Source organism: Gossypium arboreum, chromosome 1 (assembly GCF_025698485.1).
Source record: "Gossypium arboreum isolate Shixiya-1 chromosome 1, ASM2569848v2, whole genome shotgun sequence".
NCBI classification, from domain to species: Eukaryota; Viridiplantae; Streptophyta; class Magnoliopsida; order Malvales; family Malvaceae; genus Gossypium; species Gossypium arboreum.
This window is the reverse complement of record NC_069070.1, coordinates 743,039-759,853: the sequence shown is the minus strand read 5'-3', so window position 1 is coordinate 759,853 and position 16,815 is coordinate 743,039. Positions and strand designations below refer to the sequence as shown.

General features: G+C 33.6%; 1 protein-coding gene across 1 annotated transcript; it reads right to left on the bottom strand.

Annotated features, from left to right (window-relative positions):
* Positions 1-1,198: 1,198 nt before the first annotated feature.
* Positions 1,199-10,987, bottom strand: LOC108483064 (regulator of nonsense transcripts 1 homolog). The gene is made up of 29 exons (XM_017786253.2): positions 10,278-10,987; positions 8,840-9,091; positions 8,597-8,767; positions 8,437-8,487; positions 8,220-8,312; positions 7,982-8,077; positions 7,751-7,801; positions 7,553-7,671; positions 6,890-6,998; positions 6,662-6,784; positions 6,512-6,583; positions 6,333-6,404; positions 6,181-6,247; positions 5,816-5,958; positions 5,666-5,737; positions 5,444-5,572; positions 5,188-5,343; positions 4,910-5,023; positions 4,711-4,809; positions 4,533-4,610; positions 4,135-4,269; positions 3,930-4,004; positions 3,666-3,783; positions 3,118-3,479; positions 2,968-3,024; positions 2,814-2,885; positions 2,346-2,477; positions 2,147-2,266; positions 1,199-1,934 (listed from the first exon to the last, which is right to left on the bottom strand). Exons 1-29 carry the CDS (start codon positions 10,794-10,796, stop codon positions 1,803-1,805), a joined length of 3,789 nt encoding a protein of 1,262 aa, XP_017641742.1. The 5' UTR covers positions 10,797-10,987; the 3' UTR covers positions 1,199-1,802.
* Positions 10,988-16,815: the final 5,828 nt, after the last annotated feature.

Genomic DNA, 16,815 nt, shown 5'->3' with positions numbered 1-16,815 from the left:
CTAAAACGCCAAATTGAACATTAAAATTAAATATAAATATCAAATAGTAAATCAACCCAACTAAATTATCTTATGACATGGATCTTTCAACTTTCATGTTTGTGATTACCTTCGGGCCGTCATGTTTACTGAAAATGAAGCATGGCTTGATTTTTAGGGCTTTAAAATCCAAAGATGGGAAAACAATTTCATGGGTTGATAACCCTCTCATTGTTAAACCATGGTGCTTAAGGTGGCAAACGGGCAGGTTCGAGTAAGTGAATATTAATGTTTAGACATTCATTGGACTCTAATGGCTTGAACCAAAGTAGCCGAAAATGTTCTCTACATCGAGCATTGATGCCCTCAACATTTCGTAAACTTACTTTTGACAATGTCTTTTTTTTTTTTTTTTTGCACCTTCATGGCTTATAATTAAAGAACATTCATGGATGTGAATCTTATGGCAAAGGGTTAAAGATATTTGAGAGAAATTTATGCAGAGAAGTGATTACCCATGAAAGTAGGGTTATCACATAACGTTCTGTATTAATCTTTTGATTTTTTCAGCTTTTTGTTCAGCATAAAGTTGAACTTATTGTTAAGAGATCACAAATCATTTTAGGAAAGAAATCTACCATAAAAACTCTTGTATTAAAAGTCAATTATATTTTGCTTTCTCCACTCAAGAAATGGATAAATTAGTTCATAAACATTAAATCAAAAAAATTTTAACCCATTCTGTTAAAAATTTCATCTATTTGTATTATTAAAAACTGGTGTAGATACAAAATAACCAAACAATGAGACATAAATGTCATTTGAATATTCCAATAACTTAGCTGAATTTTTACTGCAGATTCCCATACATTGCCATTTAACTTGCTTGATAGGATATCATGAAAAAATAAAATTCATCATTTGGATTTCTTGAGTACTAATAAATAAGGGGAAAGAAACATTGGTGTTTGCAGAGAGTCAGCAATCTCAAGTACACCTGTGTCTGAGTTTTAAAAGAAAGATTGAACACCAGGCTCATTATGAGCCATTATGACATCTCTACAGTCAAAACAAACCCAATTTCTGAACCGCAGCTCTTAACCTAACGGCACCAACTGTTCACCCCAACACCCATTTCGTGGGTTCGAATCACAAAAAAAACCCTGTTTGTGGTTTGTATAGTGTGAACTCATTGTATATATACGGAAAAAAAAAACAATTTCTCATAACAAAGCCATCAACAACATTTTATATGCAAAGTAGAGTGTCAACAAACACCAAGAACACTTTCCAACATATTGGCCTTGTCTACTAGCGGTAGTTAAAGAGTATAATTACATTTCAGGTTGAGCTGAAAGGGTCAGCCGATATTCCCCAGCAGCACGCTATACAAAATGTTTCTTCACCTGTAACTGCCTCTCTGTATCTATAATGGGTTTTTTATCCCATAAGTTAAACCAACGGGCTGCCATCTTTAATATCGAACCCTTTTGACAAAACCTACCATGTAATGCTCTTTTGATCAATAACATTTCTTCAAAATAGGTATTTGGGGGTTATCCTTTTCTTTTCACAGCCCTGGATGCACTCCCCAGTGTTTGCACATAGTCCCCATAACCATCTTACTCTTACTTCTATTTATACTTATTCCCACCATAAGGAATTGTATCTTACAGGTTATGGACAGAAATTTAACTGACCTCAAAACAGGCAAACGGTTAAGCATCTTCGGAGTTGTATGTTTTGGGCAAACAAGGACAGCACAAACCAAGTTGCTGATTGCAAAAGACTATAACCCATCAAAGCAATATGCATCTTTATTCTTAACCGTTATAGTGAAATTTCTGGTTTTGGGAGCCCTGGTCCTGCTGAGGCTGCTGTTGAGGAGCAGGCAAGTTCAGTGGCTGTGTGTTGTAGTGGGAAAAGGGCTGGGAGTAGAGAGAATTCATCAAGCCCTGGACACAGATAGCCATATACTCTCCGTTTAATACAAGAACGAAGATAAAAAACTCACATATGTAACATAATGATCTCACAATATTACTGTTCTCTAACTGGACAAGCATTAAAAAGCAACTTCCTAATTAGGAAACAGATTTTAAATATTGCCTACTTTAACATTTAGTTGACAATTATTCTCTATCAATAAACGAAGATATGAACCAACCTGGGACTGAAGCTGGTTTGGATTAGACACGCCGAAGTGGCTTTGAGATGCATCATCATGAGAAGGGTCATTAAAGCCAGCCTGAGTAAACAGGCCTTGTGATCCATGATTCATGTAGTCCTGTAAAATTATGAATTTTGTCAGGAAGGAAAAATGGGAAAAAATATAAACTAATCACACCACAGCACGTTGGGCAAACCTGAGACATGAAATCATTTCCAGAACCAAAACGAGAATATCCAGCTTGAGAATTCTGGTTTAGGAAGTTCCCTGGAAACCCGCTCTGTGCTCCTTGTGTAACGTAATCAACAGCATATCCACTCTGAGAAGCCTACAAACAAACACATAAGCAACCAAAATTTTAGAACAAGTTCTATTTATAGAACAAAGAGAAGAAAGAAATTTATGCAAAACAGATTATTCTGAACATATTCAATAGCCCTACAACGCCCTCAGGAAACATCCAGTTTAATTGCCATGATACTGCTTTTTTAAAATGTTTCTATCCCCTTGTTTATTTTAAGACCATAACACTGAGGATCGGCAAGTTAGCAATGACCCACTGATGCAATCTCTTATAAAGTTCAAAGTTGATACCAAGCAAACCCCGCTAACTGATTTATGTCATACTGAACTATTAATAAAAATACTAGTTAAGAGCCTATACCTGTGTAGAAAAATCAGCAATGTTATAAGGGACATGTGAGCCTTGGCTTTTGAAGTCTTCACCCAAGAAGTCCTGTGTGATTCTAAGTTGTTATCAAGAACATAAATTGCAATTATTGAAGAAAAAACAGAAGATTCCAGAAAAGAATAAGTACCTGGGACATTCCTCCCATTGAAAATCCATCACGGAAAGCTTGACTCGGCCCTTGGACCTATTATAGATGATAAACACACTTAGTTCCACAATGTCAAAGAGAAGGGACAAGAACTAAAACAAAAATAGAAGGGAACAATCAAGTACAAACATTGTTAACAAATCCAGGTTGAGATAATGGACCACCCACGGATGGCTGGCTATTTGGATTCTCCAGAGGGAAGTTGAAAGAAGATCCAATAGTTCCAATGTTTTGCTGTGTGCCTTGCTGCTGTGGAAGATGACTACCGATAGGAGCACCACCATTACCACGCCCAGCCCCAAAGCCTCGAGTTCCAGGTTGAGGTACCTGAGGAACAGCTCCCACTGGTCCATGTACAGCTCCACGAGCAGGAATAGCGTAAGGCTGAGGACCAGGAAAAGGTGGAAGTGGAACCCGAGGCATTGGGAACCCAGAAGGGTGCACTCCAGGCTTGTGAGTACCATTAGGTGGACCAGGAGGCATATAAGCACCTGTAATTGATAACATAAGAAGGTCCACAGATATTTATATCCGTTAACAATAATACAAGTTCCCAAGGCATATTCTACAGCTATTGTGCAAGTCAGTAAAAGACGCATCACTTGCAGGTGTCCAAACTCCACAGTGGTAAAATGAAATACATGTAGCATGCACACTCAATATACTCAAAAGCTTACCCCGAGCACGACTGCCTCTTCTATCAGCATTTGGACTCGGTGAGGCAGGAGACCCAAAATTATCACTAGGCACAATCCCAGGTCCACCTCCAAAGAAAAGTCTCCGGTCATTGTAAATCTACAAGAAACACAAACATCATTTAAATTCACATTATCCTTGACAACCTCTGATAACTAAAGGTAAATGAGAACGGCAATTAACAAAAGCAAAAGCTAGAAACTTGAACAGATAATAGGCACCATCCTTTCATTCCATGCACAAACCTTTTTGGGCTTTTGGAATTGAACCATACTCTGCTTCAAGTTATTGAGGGGTCCTTCAACCAGGCACTCATGTTCCTGCAAATTTTAACAGAAAGGGATCAGAGACAAAGATAGTAAAATTCTCAGGGCACAATTAACAACAGGCAACCTTAACATTCACATACATACTGTGCTAGCGTTGTTACAAAGACAAATAGAAAGATACCTTGTAATGTGTCAATAAACCGTTCCACAAAGCTTGTTTGCTAAGAACTTTAGGATTTCCAAGAATTACTATACCATATCGAGCACGTGTTAGGGCAACATTAAGCCTGCGAGGATCATTTAGAAATCCGATACCCTAAAAGATTGGACAAAACAGTTAAGCAACAATAGTTTTTCTCATATTAAAGCATAAATAGACAATCAGATAAGGTTATAGTATTAGTATTAAACATTGAATGAACACCATAACCAGAGGCTGATCTGAAATTATAAAGCAGGTGAAACAGTTTTAGGCTTTTAGCAAAACTTATGGATGCTCAAAATTGAGAATTACTTTGACATAAAAGACTGATAAATTCAGTCAGAAAGCAAAGCTATATCTCATATATGTTGACTAACCTGATGCTCATTACTTCTCACACAAGACAAGATGATGTAATCTTTTTCCCGTCCTTGGAAAGAATCGACACTTGCAACCTTATATAAACCCCCAAAGTTTCAAAAAAAAAAAAAGTTAATTACAGTACGAAAAACATCATAACAGCATTTATTCTTTAAATTCAAAGCTACAAATAACCTCGATTTCCTTGTAAAGCTGCTGTCTCAAAGCACCATTTCTTGACATATAATTCACAATATACGCCCTTTGTCCCTCATAAGGTGTTATGACCCCAATCTATAATATTTTAAAATAGTTGTTAACGAAAGTTATAATGCTGACTGATATAGATGTGTAAAAAAACTTTATTAAAAAGGAAAGAAGTCCACAAAATCACCTGACTAGGAACAACCCCACTCCTCAAGAATGTGGTAACAATCTTTTCAACATTTGCAGCCTCAGTTCTATTAAGATATGATGTTCCACTAGCACTAATCTCCTCTTGCCCCATCTAAAACAAAATTATGTAATTACAAAACAAACCATGGGATATATAAAGAACTCAACTGTAGGCAAATTAAATCAAATGTGATGCCCTTTCCATCCTCATCCCTCCAAACCAACACACAGCTATGGATAAAAAAGAATATGAATACCTAAACACAGTTCCAATACCTGTACATAAAAAAACATGGGACGATTGGGCACAGGCCAAGGGAAATCAATGCCCGAAGATTGCCTTTCATTGATTGTCACTCCATTTTGTAAGGTGCCCTCATAGAAGCTGTTAGAAGGAAACTCTGACAAACATGGGTGCATACGATATTGAACCTAAAAATAGAACAGAAACATTTACTATAAGACAGACATGTTTTCTATCAGCAATTACATACAAATGAAGGGCAAAACCAACAAAAAAATAGGGCATCACCTGCAATCTAATTGGCTTAACACCAAGTAAAATTAGACGTTCAAACAAAGACTGTGCTAATCCAGCACGGGCAGCTTTCTTGCACATAATAACAGGACCAAGTTGGCAATGATCACCAACAAGAACAACCTAAAATAAAAATACAAATGTTAGAAAACCAAGCAAGAAAATTTCAAGGGAAACAAGAGAAATCATATCTTGATAAGTTAGACAATCTGTTACCTGCTTCGCACCAAGAACTAAAGGAATGAGACACTCAGGTTCCGTCGCCTGAGTAGATTCATCAATAAGTACCTAATAAAGAGAAAAAAGGATATAAGAGCTTTTATTTTTTTAGAGATCGTCAAAAATTACATGTCTGATTTATTCAACCTGGCGGAACCTAAAATTAGCCAATCTAGGATCTCCAGCCCCAACACAAGTGCAACAAATGACATCAGCACTTTGGGATATTTCCCTCTCAGTTGCTCGCTTCAGTGCTTTATATTTTTTCTCATCACTGCTTGACAACTCACCTGTAAATAGTGCAATTAAACAAAATCCAGCATAAGTAAAATTTAATTTTCAAGCAAGACATGAACATTCATTGTCACTCTACAAGTTAATTGAAAACCTCCTTTTCATCACAGTCTAACCACGGCCATGTCCCAGTAACTCTAACTGGAACATTTTCATCAAAAAAATATCCATCTAAATAGATCATTTCTCATCATTAAGAACAGGAAAATTATCCCAACCTTGTTCATCTTTCAATTGTTGTAACTTGTGAAGTTCACTCTTCTCAGATGTGTCAAGATGTTGAACCTGCATGCAGTAATTGCCAACTTGAATAATGCTATGCACAACAAATGAGGAACAGCAGAGATAACGAAATTTAGACAACACAAACCTGATAATGCAGGGTCAAATGTTCAACAGGAGAACTTACAGCTTCTCTTGATTTTGCACAAAGTCTTACAACCTTTAGACAAAAGACATAATTAGGAACAAGTATCAATTTACATACAAATAAAGTAAGACAAAACATTGTCAATGCAATTAACTTGACCACCAGCAGAATTTCTCTACCTTTAACCCAGTGGCACTTATCTTTTCAGCTAGCTGATCAACAGCAACATTACTTGGAGCGCAGACCAGAACCTGATAAGAGACTGAAATATCAGAAACAGAGACAAAATAAAAGATGAACTATAAGAAGAATTGCATTGAAGCTCCTACCTGCCCCTGACCCTGTTTAGCCATGTGATATACAATGGCAGCAGAAGTAACAGTTTTTCCAGTTCCAGGGGGACCTTGAATCAAGCTTATAGGCTTCTGAAGAACACTCTTCACAGCAAAAACCTGTCCATCAAAGAAAGGTCAACACAACTTGACACAAATTCAAAGAAAAATGTTATATAGCACAAATCAACATATGAAGCCAAGAAAATGACAAAAGTGCCATACTTGGGATGCATTCAATTCAGGCAGACCAGGGGCACCAAAACGACGAGGCAGTGCATTGCGAACCATCTGCACCTCAACCTCGTGACCAAGCAGGTGATGGTAAATATATCTGCAAGAATAAACCAATTAATTTACATAGAAGGGACTAACAATTCAAGTACAGAAGATGCATGACCTTTGGGATAAATAACAAGACAGAAGCTAAGACTAAAGTGGACAACTTTTCCTTGAATAACAAGAGAATAAAATCAATGAGACCTCGTCGGCATCTGACTGAACAGAACAAATGTTTTATGACAAAACTTTATGTGATACAAAAAAGTATCTCAACCATGCCTAACCTATATCTAACAACCGTATCTGTCAAAAAAAAAAACCTATATCTAACCAAACTTAAAACATGCTTAAGAAACTATACCCAGAAAATATACTAAATATGAACCCTCAAAGTCGTAAATATAACAAGTCAACAAGTTAAACAGAACCATCTTTTTTTCTAAAGTAAAAATCTTTTATTTCCTCTATTGATTTATTAAAAATGCTACTGCGGTACATGAAGCAAAAGAAATACAAACAGAAAACTGGAAAATTTATACATAAGCCGCTAGTTACCGTAACAATATATACAAGCAAATACAAAGAAAACAAAATCAGCAAGCCTACCCACTAACACTAGTTTCATCAACTGCAAATGTTTTCATTGCCCCTTGCATTCGGTCAAAACTTGTACTCTTCCACACAAAATCAACACTGAACCCATGGTTCACATCAACAGGAACTCCCTGCACCAAAATAATTACCGATGTTTAAATACCTCCCAAAAGACAAAATCAACCAACAAAATAGAGAGATCAAAACTACCTGACTAGCACGGAGCTCAAGCGCAACCTCTTCTTGTGCCGTTAGCTTGATCTGAAACAACAGAAAGATCATCTATACGTACATTTCTCATAAGTACACCAGATGCACAAATCTTATTCAGGAATACCACAAAATCATGTTTTATACAAATAACACATAGAATCAATGGCACATATATACAGGCATATATTAACACAAGAATTAAATGGGCAAGCTCAAGGGGACACATACCACATGCCCAACAGACTGCCATGCAGGATGAGCAGCATCTCCTGAATAACGCAGACGCAACTCATCACCAGGTACTAGACGCAGCTCATTGTCTTCCTACAAAACCAGAAAATCAGATTTAACATTTATCAAACTCTAAAACTAAAAGAGACCTCATAATTCAAAGGGAAAGGTGGTGATGATCAGCCAAGAACACCTTTGGGTAATAGAATTAATTCAGAGAAAACAATTAAAGCACCTTTGGAAAGACAAAATATGCAATACGCTTCTTGTTTAACCCAATATCCCATCGAACTGTAACATTATCCTTGCTTTGAGATTCTTTCATCATCTGCAGAAAACAAAATTTTCAATTAGACATGAGTATATTTTTAGAAGATAAAAAGGATATTGCACAGACAATTGAACTAAGGGCACTTCGATGGAGATAAGAAGTGTGAACACAATATACATACTTTGTCATAATCAGCTTCAAGCTTGATAAGTGGAGCAAAAACATTTTGATACTGCAAAGGCACCAACTTAATTAGTAAACTACATTATAACAAGAAACTTCTTGTCTTTCCACAATAGTAAAGCACAGAAAAAATGATGCAATCTTTGCAAATTGGGAACCTGATAAGCATCTTCATACTTCAAGGCCACAGGCTGTGGTTCATCATCTACACCAGGCTTCTCAAGATCTTCAAGGGAGGCATCAGGATTTGTCTTCCAAAGCTCTTCTACCTTGTTTATTTGTTGAGCACTTATTTGCCGCGCCCGTAGCTGTTCTTTTTCAGATGGGATCTGTATAACTGAAATGTATTAGAAAGCCCTTAAATGAATTGGTTATTTTCATGTGATTGGGGAAATACTAACCTTAACCAGCCACTGGAGAAAGCACCTATCATCAATAAGGGGGCACCACTGACTCAAGTCCCAATTCATGTCTTTCAAAGCATTTACATTCAAACAAGGTTCTCTACAAAGAAGAACAACAACACTCTCTGTCTTAGCAGATATAAAACCAAGAAGGAAGACATTTCTGCATCCACAGTTGTAGCATTCAAGAATTGTTTCTCCCAAAGGACTATCCTTATGGAGGCAAACTTCCTTGTGTTTAGCTCGTACCTATACAGCAACAAAAAACAAACTCATTAATCAACAGCACCTGGTGACTAGCCCCAACTGGAGAATCTACAACACTAGTTCATACTCAATTTATCAGTTAATAACACATATATTTACTAAAAGCAATTCGTATGCAAATATATGTACAACAAGCTATAGAATGTACACAACTAAAGGGAATTTTTACAAATTGAATAACACCATGGCTATATGAAAATTGCTTGCCTTGGCAAGCTTGAGTAGCAAAGTACATTTTCGAAACTTAGTCAAGCAAGCAACAAAAAGTTGCCAGGTTTTGTGGGTTCACAAATGAAAGGTATACTAGAAGAGGAAAAAGAACAAACAAGGACGGCATACAGAAAAAACAGTCCAAGCTAAAGAAAGAAATGATTACAGTATGGGCATGCTTAACATTAGCAACAATGAATGGTGGTCCTCAGCATGTGTGAATGTATTTAAAAACTATTCCTAAAGCAAAGCATAATCGTAATCATGTTGCAATTCCAACAAGAAAAAGGTCTTGTCTCATGGTATAGAATAAAGGCCTGACTTCTGATTACCGTCTATTATCCTTTTCTGTCAACAACTATCAATCAGGACCTAATCACAAACAAGCCATAATCAAACATAAAGACACGTCTGAATATTTTTAGAGAATGTCTAACTGCTTTTGGTCTTATAAGCAAACTCTTTATTCAAGCGGGAAAAAGAAAAATTCTAAATACTAGCATCTCATCTCAAGTGTGTAACCGCTTCCCAACAATCTCAAAGGGAAAGATGGAAATAAATTGTCTTCAATAAATCAAATGTAAGTTTCATTAATCTTAGAATAGTTATAAGAGGCACGCATGATGCCATAATTTCATGTATCCAAGTAACTGAAACATAACTTCTGACCAAGAATCTTGCATTTTGTGATTGAATCAAAATTTGTTGCAGAATTACCTAGTTTAAACTTTAAAGTGCATCTATTAACTTGATGCCAGTAACAAGTACCAACAATCATCTCCTTTATCAATCTACGAACACATTTATAATAAACTCAACAAAATCCAAAGCAAACACCCTAAAAGAAAGGCACCATTCCCACTTAAGGGGAAAAAATATATGTTCATTAAAACTTAATCAGCACACTAGTTCTCAAACAATATATGTCAACGAATAAAAGGGGAAAAAAAGAACTCACAAGATGATTAACAATATGCGATCCCGACGTATTCCCTCTTGAATTACAAAACCATTTCCTACATGAAGGAACATTACAACGAACCACACAAGCCGGATTAGAAACCCCACAATATCGACAAGCGTGTTCCGCGAAATCCCCTTTACCATACTCATAACCGCCATCCTCATCCCCAACCGTCTCCTCAAAATTCAATCCACTAATCCCCGTCGCTAACGAATCAACCACGGCCACACTATTGCTAACACTATTGCTATTGCTGTTATTATTATTGCTCGTCGCGCCACGGCCAGCGCCTTTCGGAACGCTAGAAGGAGAAGAGGACGCGGGAGTGTCGGAATGGTGGTCTGAGGCTGAACGATCAGCGACAGTAGCGTCAGAAGGCGTCGGCCAAGAACGAATCGGATCACGGAAGTCGCCGTACTCGAAATCGGACTCTCCTTGGGTGTTGAATTCGAGGAAGGTATAAGCATCGGTGGCAGGGTCAGGTTGCGACGCCGTATCGAATTGAGAATCCATTGAATGGAAAGGTTTCAGTGCTCCGAATTCGTTAAGTTTGATAATTACTAATGGGATTTTTGGCTTTATTTCTTGAATTAGGGTTAGGGTTTGGTGGGGGAAAGAATGAAGTGAAAAAAAAAATCGAACTGGGGGAGAAAGGGAAAGAAAAAGAAAAAGGTGAAATTTGCGTTAAATATGGAATGTGCTTTAGAGAGAGTTGTGTATGAGCGCGAATAAATAGCGCGTGGAGGAAAAACGCTGGTGTAAGGGAAACGTTATCCACGTACACATAACGCGCGGTTTTATTGTGTGGTGGAGGGAAAATTCAGCTGAAATCATTAAATTAATTAACCTTTATTATTTAATTTAATTTAATTTAATTTAATTTAATTTATAATGGAGGAGCTCTAATATGTAAAACAGTTTCGTTAGTTTGCGTAACTGTGTTGTTGGTTCATCTAGTTGGGTTCATACAAAGTATTTATATTAATTTTTAAATTTAAATCTAATATAACTTGAAGTATAGATTTATTTTTACTTATATCCGACTCAATTTAAGAAAAATAAATTCAGTCTATTCATATTTGATTTTTTATGTTAATTTTTATTTAAAGATAATTTTTTAAAATATAATACATTAACATTAAAAATATTAAAATAAAAATTTTGTAACACATTAAAAATATTTATATTAAAAATACTACCTTCAATATAATAAATGTTTTATTATATTAAAATACAAATAAATACAATAAATATTTTATTGTATTATATATAAGTTTTAAAATTTTATATTTTGAGGTGGATTATTTAGTTAGATAAAAAATTATGTTTTGGGTTATGGGTTTAATTATTATTGGGTTAGGGACTTAATATAAATATAAATATATATAATTATTATTTAACATATATATAATTAATATAATGTTTTTTATAACATAATATATTCGGGTCAAGCTAAACTCGGGCAAAAAAAAAATCTTGCCCAAGGCCCGATCCATATAGAAAACATGTTTTAAATTTTACTCAAGCCCATTTTTCAGGCCTCATGTTTTGTCCAAAACCTCCCATTTCTTTGGTGGGCCTTCGGGTCTGGGTAGGTGACTTGACTTATGAGCAGGTTTAGGCTCCATCTATGGATTAGAGGCAATGTATATAGAATCGAACCAATGGTTAAATCAGTCAGGTCATGGATTCATCAGCTTAATTGGTTTGATTGATTCATTCGGTTCGATTAAATAAATTATTAAAAATAATTATAAAATATATATGTTAAAATTTTGGTTCAACCAACCAGTTCAATACCCTTTTTCGGACCAATTCCTTGTCCAAAACAGTCTGGTTCAAACAACCTTGATTAAAGGTGTTCATAGATTAGGTAGGGTAACATACTTTATGTTTACTCAAACCTAACCCGAAATATTTATATTATTTTCAATTTAATATTTAATTTTTATTTTTCATGTTTTAAAAATTTTATATAGATATCTTAAGATTTTTTAAATATTTACATTATAATGTTACGTATTACTATAGATTCAGTTTTTTATGTGTTATAAAGTAATAATATATAAAAATAACATAATATATCATATTATAAATATAGAAAATAGGTGGAGCTCGAACTTTGAATGTTCAAGCTTAAGCTCGACTTGTATTTTAAACATGCCTAATTTTTTTCCCCAAACTCATTTTTCTAGCGTAATATTTTTGCCTAAACTTGCTCAATTTTCGAGCGACCCTTCAGGCTTAGGTGGGTAACTCAATCCAATAATAAGTTTACTCTAGATTAAAAATAGTGTTGGTTGATGCGATGTCATTTTTAAGTTTGGTTGTTTTAATGTGATCACTCGACTTAATTTATATGATTGGCTCAAATGTTGGAGTACCTCAATGATCGAACATGATATCGTTCTTCTTTTCACTATTTATTGCATACCTCATTCTTTTTTGTTCATCAAAAAGTAAATTAAGTTTAGGAATAAGTTGCTAGAAACGTTAGACTTAATGCTTATATAAATGATCGGATGGTTCGTCCCAAGGACAAAGCCAAAACCTTTTGCTAGGAGGGCCTTAAATTAAATAATAAAATTTTAAAGGAATTAAGGTACAATTCTACTAATGTATTTACTAAAACTTGGTATGTGTATATGTATATGTCATGGGTTGCAGTTCAAACGCTGTAACCATTGCACCAAATGCGTCCAATGGAGGTCTATTGCTTATATGAGAATTATTTGGCCCACAAGAATTGGCCCGATTTAGTAAGCTATTGGAGAAGCCTGTCAGCTTAAAGCCTGGGTGACCCAATGATGAAGATATTGCAATATAAAGCTATATTGGTAAATATGAGAACTAATATTTGAAGATTGATAGGAATCATATCTTGTAAAGATTAGATTAGATTTGATATTTTGTAATATTGTAAATCCCTAAAATCAAGAGACAGGTTAATTTCGTCCGTCAATGTAACTTGATCTTGACCGTTGGTTTTGGGGGAGCTCAACTATAAACAGAGAGTCTCCCCTCACTTGTAATTCACTCTATTGATCCATTGTAACTTAAATTCTTAAGAGCAATATAATTCTTGGAGAGTATTTACTCAAACACCTCTCGTGCATTTTTTTCTATGGCTTTCTATTGTTCTTTTGTAGCTTATTTTGGCATAATTGCTTCCGCTATACAAATTAGTGCCTTGGAGGAATTCTAAAGAAATCCTCACTTGTGGTGGTTAGGCTGACTTAAGCGAGTTTGAAACAAACGGATTGTCTAAGGCCGTACGGATTGTGAGACAAAAGATCTAGTCCCGTGACATATACACATAAATATCATGCAAGTGAAATCTAATCGCTAGGAGCCATTGAAGATGAACTTGAGCAGTTGCAACCATTAAGTTTGTGCTGAAAAATGGCCTTGCAATCCTAGTATTGATACTTACCAATAGGGTATCGATACCTCTCGTAAAAGTAGTCATCATAAGGGCAGATATCGATTCATATAGAGTAGGTATTAGTACCTACTAGGTATGTATTATTACCTAGCCTCTCAATTTGACTCTAAGGTTACCGACTTTCAATGTATCGATACCTAGACCTCTAGTATCGAAATTTAGCTACCAAGATGCATTAAAAACATTTTAAACACATTGAAACAAATTGGTATTAACTCAAAAACATTTGGTACAAGTTGAAATACATGTTATTGAGTATTTTGCAAGTATTGAAAATGTTTAATTACTAAATGACTTGGTAATAAAATTGATCTTAAATGTTGCTATATCAAAAGCTTGAGATGTCAAAGCTAACAATTTCTCCTTCTTCTTCTTTTTTTATATAACAAAAGTTTAAGAGAATTTTGCATTTTGAAAATCCCAAAATCATTTAGATCCTTTCAAAATTAAAGTAAACGTATAACATTACAAATTGTATCAAAATTCATGTATAAATTTTTTTAAACATTGATCTTATTACAAGTTCATATCATATCTGCTCTTTTTTATACAATGACTAGAATTACCCATAGCCCCTCTCCAACCCTTAAGTAGGAAGATAATGAGCTTCAACGCAATCAAACCCATATCCTCTTACACTGACAACAATACCAATCAAGTTAAGACTCAATCAACAAATTCATATGTGATTTTAATATTTATCCCTAGTGATGGCGTAAGCTAATTGTGAAATACATAAATATTAGGTTTTATATTTAAGAAGAATAAGTTAAAGATGTCTACCAAAACAATAATCATTTTGTTTGCTACTTGTGAAGAACAATGGAAAAGGATGCAATGTTGGGTAGCTAACCAAATTGCACAATCTTGTATGGGAATTAGGACAATTTGCACATGAAAGAGGATTATAAGTTCCTTAAGAAATCAAAGCAATGTCTCCATCTTCTTTGCTGGGATTGTTTAGCCTTTAATTACTTCTCTTCAACCATCACTTTCTCATAACCTCCATTTAATTTAACATCTTCCTAGACCTAATCGATTTGAGCAGACCTCAATTAATGAGAGAAGTTTAAGTTTGATTCAAAACTCAATTCGAACTTTGATCAAAGGTTATTGTAAAAGTTCGTATTGAGAGTTAACTGAGTATCAACTCTATTAATAAAAGACTTAAAAGCTTTAAATATAAGTACTGGGTACAAAAAGTTTTTTATTCCACAAGCGGAATTGAGATTTTATCATGTGTTTTATTTATTTATTTTTTAAATACAACTTAAGGATACATGTAATCTATAATTATCTTTTTTAAATGTAACAAATATTTTATAAATATATTTTTATCAGAGATGAATATAAGGGCAGGTGGTATTGGCTCAACCCATAAAATGAAAAATTACTTTTAATCCCTTAAAATGATGAAATCATGAGTTAATACATGATAAAATTATACTTTTATTTTTAAAAATTATAATTTTTTATATAAAATTTTAAATAAAACAATTCACACCACAACTAAAATAAATCAGGTTTATAGAAAAACCTATTTCCTCTTCTTCTTTTTTAAACACTACTATTTTGTTTTAAAATTTTACCATTGATTTATATATATTTAGTCAAATTTTGCTGTTGGTCCTTATACTCAGTGTAAGTTATGAATTTAATTCTTATACTTTAATTTAATTAATCTTAATTTATGTACTTTTCAAATTTTAAAATTCCAGTCCTAATCCAAACTGTAGTAGCTAAATTTGTTTAGTTAAATTCTTATGATAGTCTTGTACTATGCATAAGATTGTAAATTTAGTTTATGTTCTCCAATTAGATTATTCTTACTCTCTATGCTTTTTGAATCTTGAAAATTCAATATTAATGCAAACAACAATGTTAAATCTACCAATTGATTTTTTGAAAGTAATATATGAAAATAACAAACTGACATAACATTACACATATGATAATATATTTGTTGCATTAAATTTTAGAAATAACAAAATTTAATAAATTTAAATAGCTACTATTAGACCAAAATTAAAATTTAAAAAGTACATAAATTAAATCCGTACAATTAAAAAACATTTAAAAGCAAATTCTCATAAATTATTAATTAATATATAAAAGAATAGTTGTGCCTTTTAATTTATCTCAAAATATGCTGAAAAAAACCTCTTTAAAAACTATTTTTAAAATACTACTATATTTCAATAACCCATTATTTATTTAAATTATGTTATAACTCACACATTATGAATGTTGATAACTCCTATAATATTTAAAGTATTTATTATATCAATGCAAAGATGCATAACCTTAAAAAAGAGTAACCTCTAATTTATTGTTGGTTAATTTTCCCATAATTATTTTTAATTTTTCGAGTTAATGATAAAAATCATTACGAGTTGTTACGTATACATTCGCTGCGTCTAAAGTATACACAACTATTTTTTTGTTTTCAAATATATATATTTTACAACGGTTTAATTTGTTTGTCTAAATATATTTTAGTTATCATAAAATCGATTGAAAAATAAATTAGCAACAATGTAAATTTATATTCTAAACCTTTTACACAACAATATTTAATTATTATCGAATATTATTTTGTGACGACATTTATTACATTACACAAAGATTAAATGTCATTGATAAAAATATTATTTTATTTTATGGTTGTCAAATAATTTACGGAACAACAATAATATAAAAGTTAAATTTTACGTAAATTTTATTATAATATTTTTATTTACTTTTTTTTTATATGAGTGTAGTATCATGATTATTAATTTTTGTTTTTTTGATACAATGCCTAAGAAGATAAGAGAATAATGCACTTCAACGCACTTAAACTCACGTCCTCTAATACTGATGATAAAACCGGTATTAACTGAGCTAAAACTCAATTTAATTATATATTTTGTTGATTAATTTGATAAATGAATGCCATCATTTATTTTGTGTGCTTTCGAGATGCCACAAATAATGACACAAACGAAGCTTGTAATTCACCTAAGAAATGAACGTAGAAGTTTTCTCTTTTACCTTTCTATTTTTTTTCTTGAATATATATATATATGTTAGTTAGTTTGTTTTATT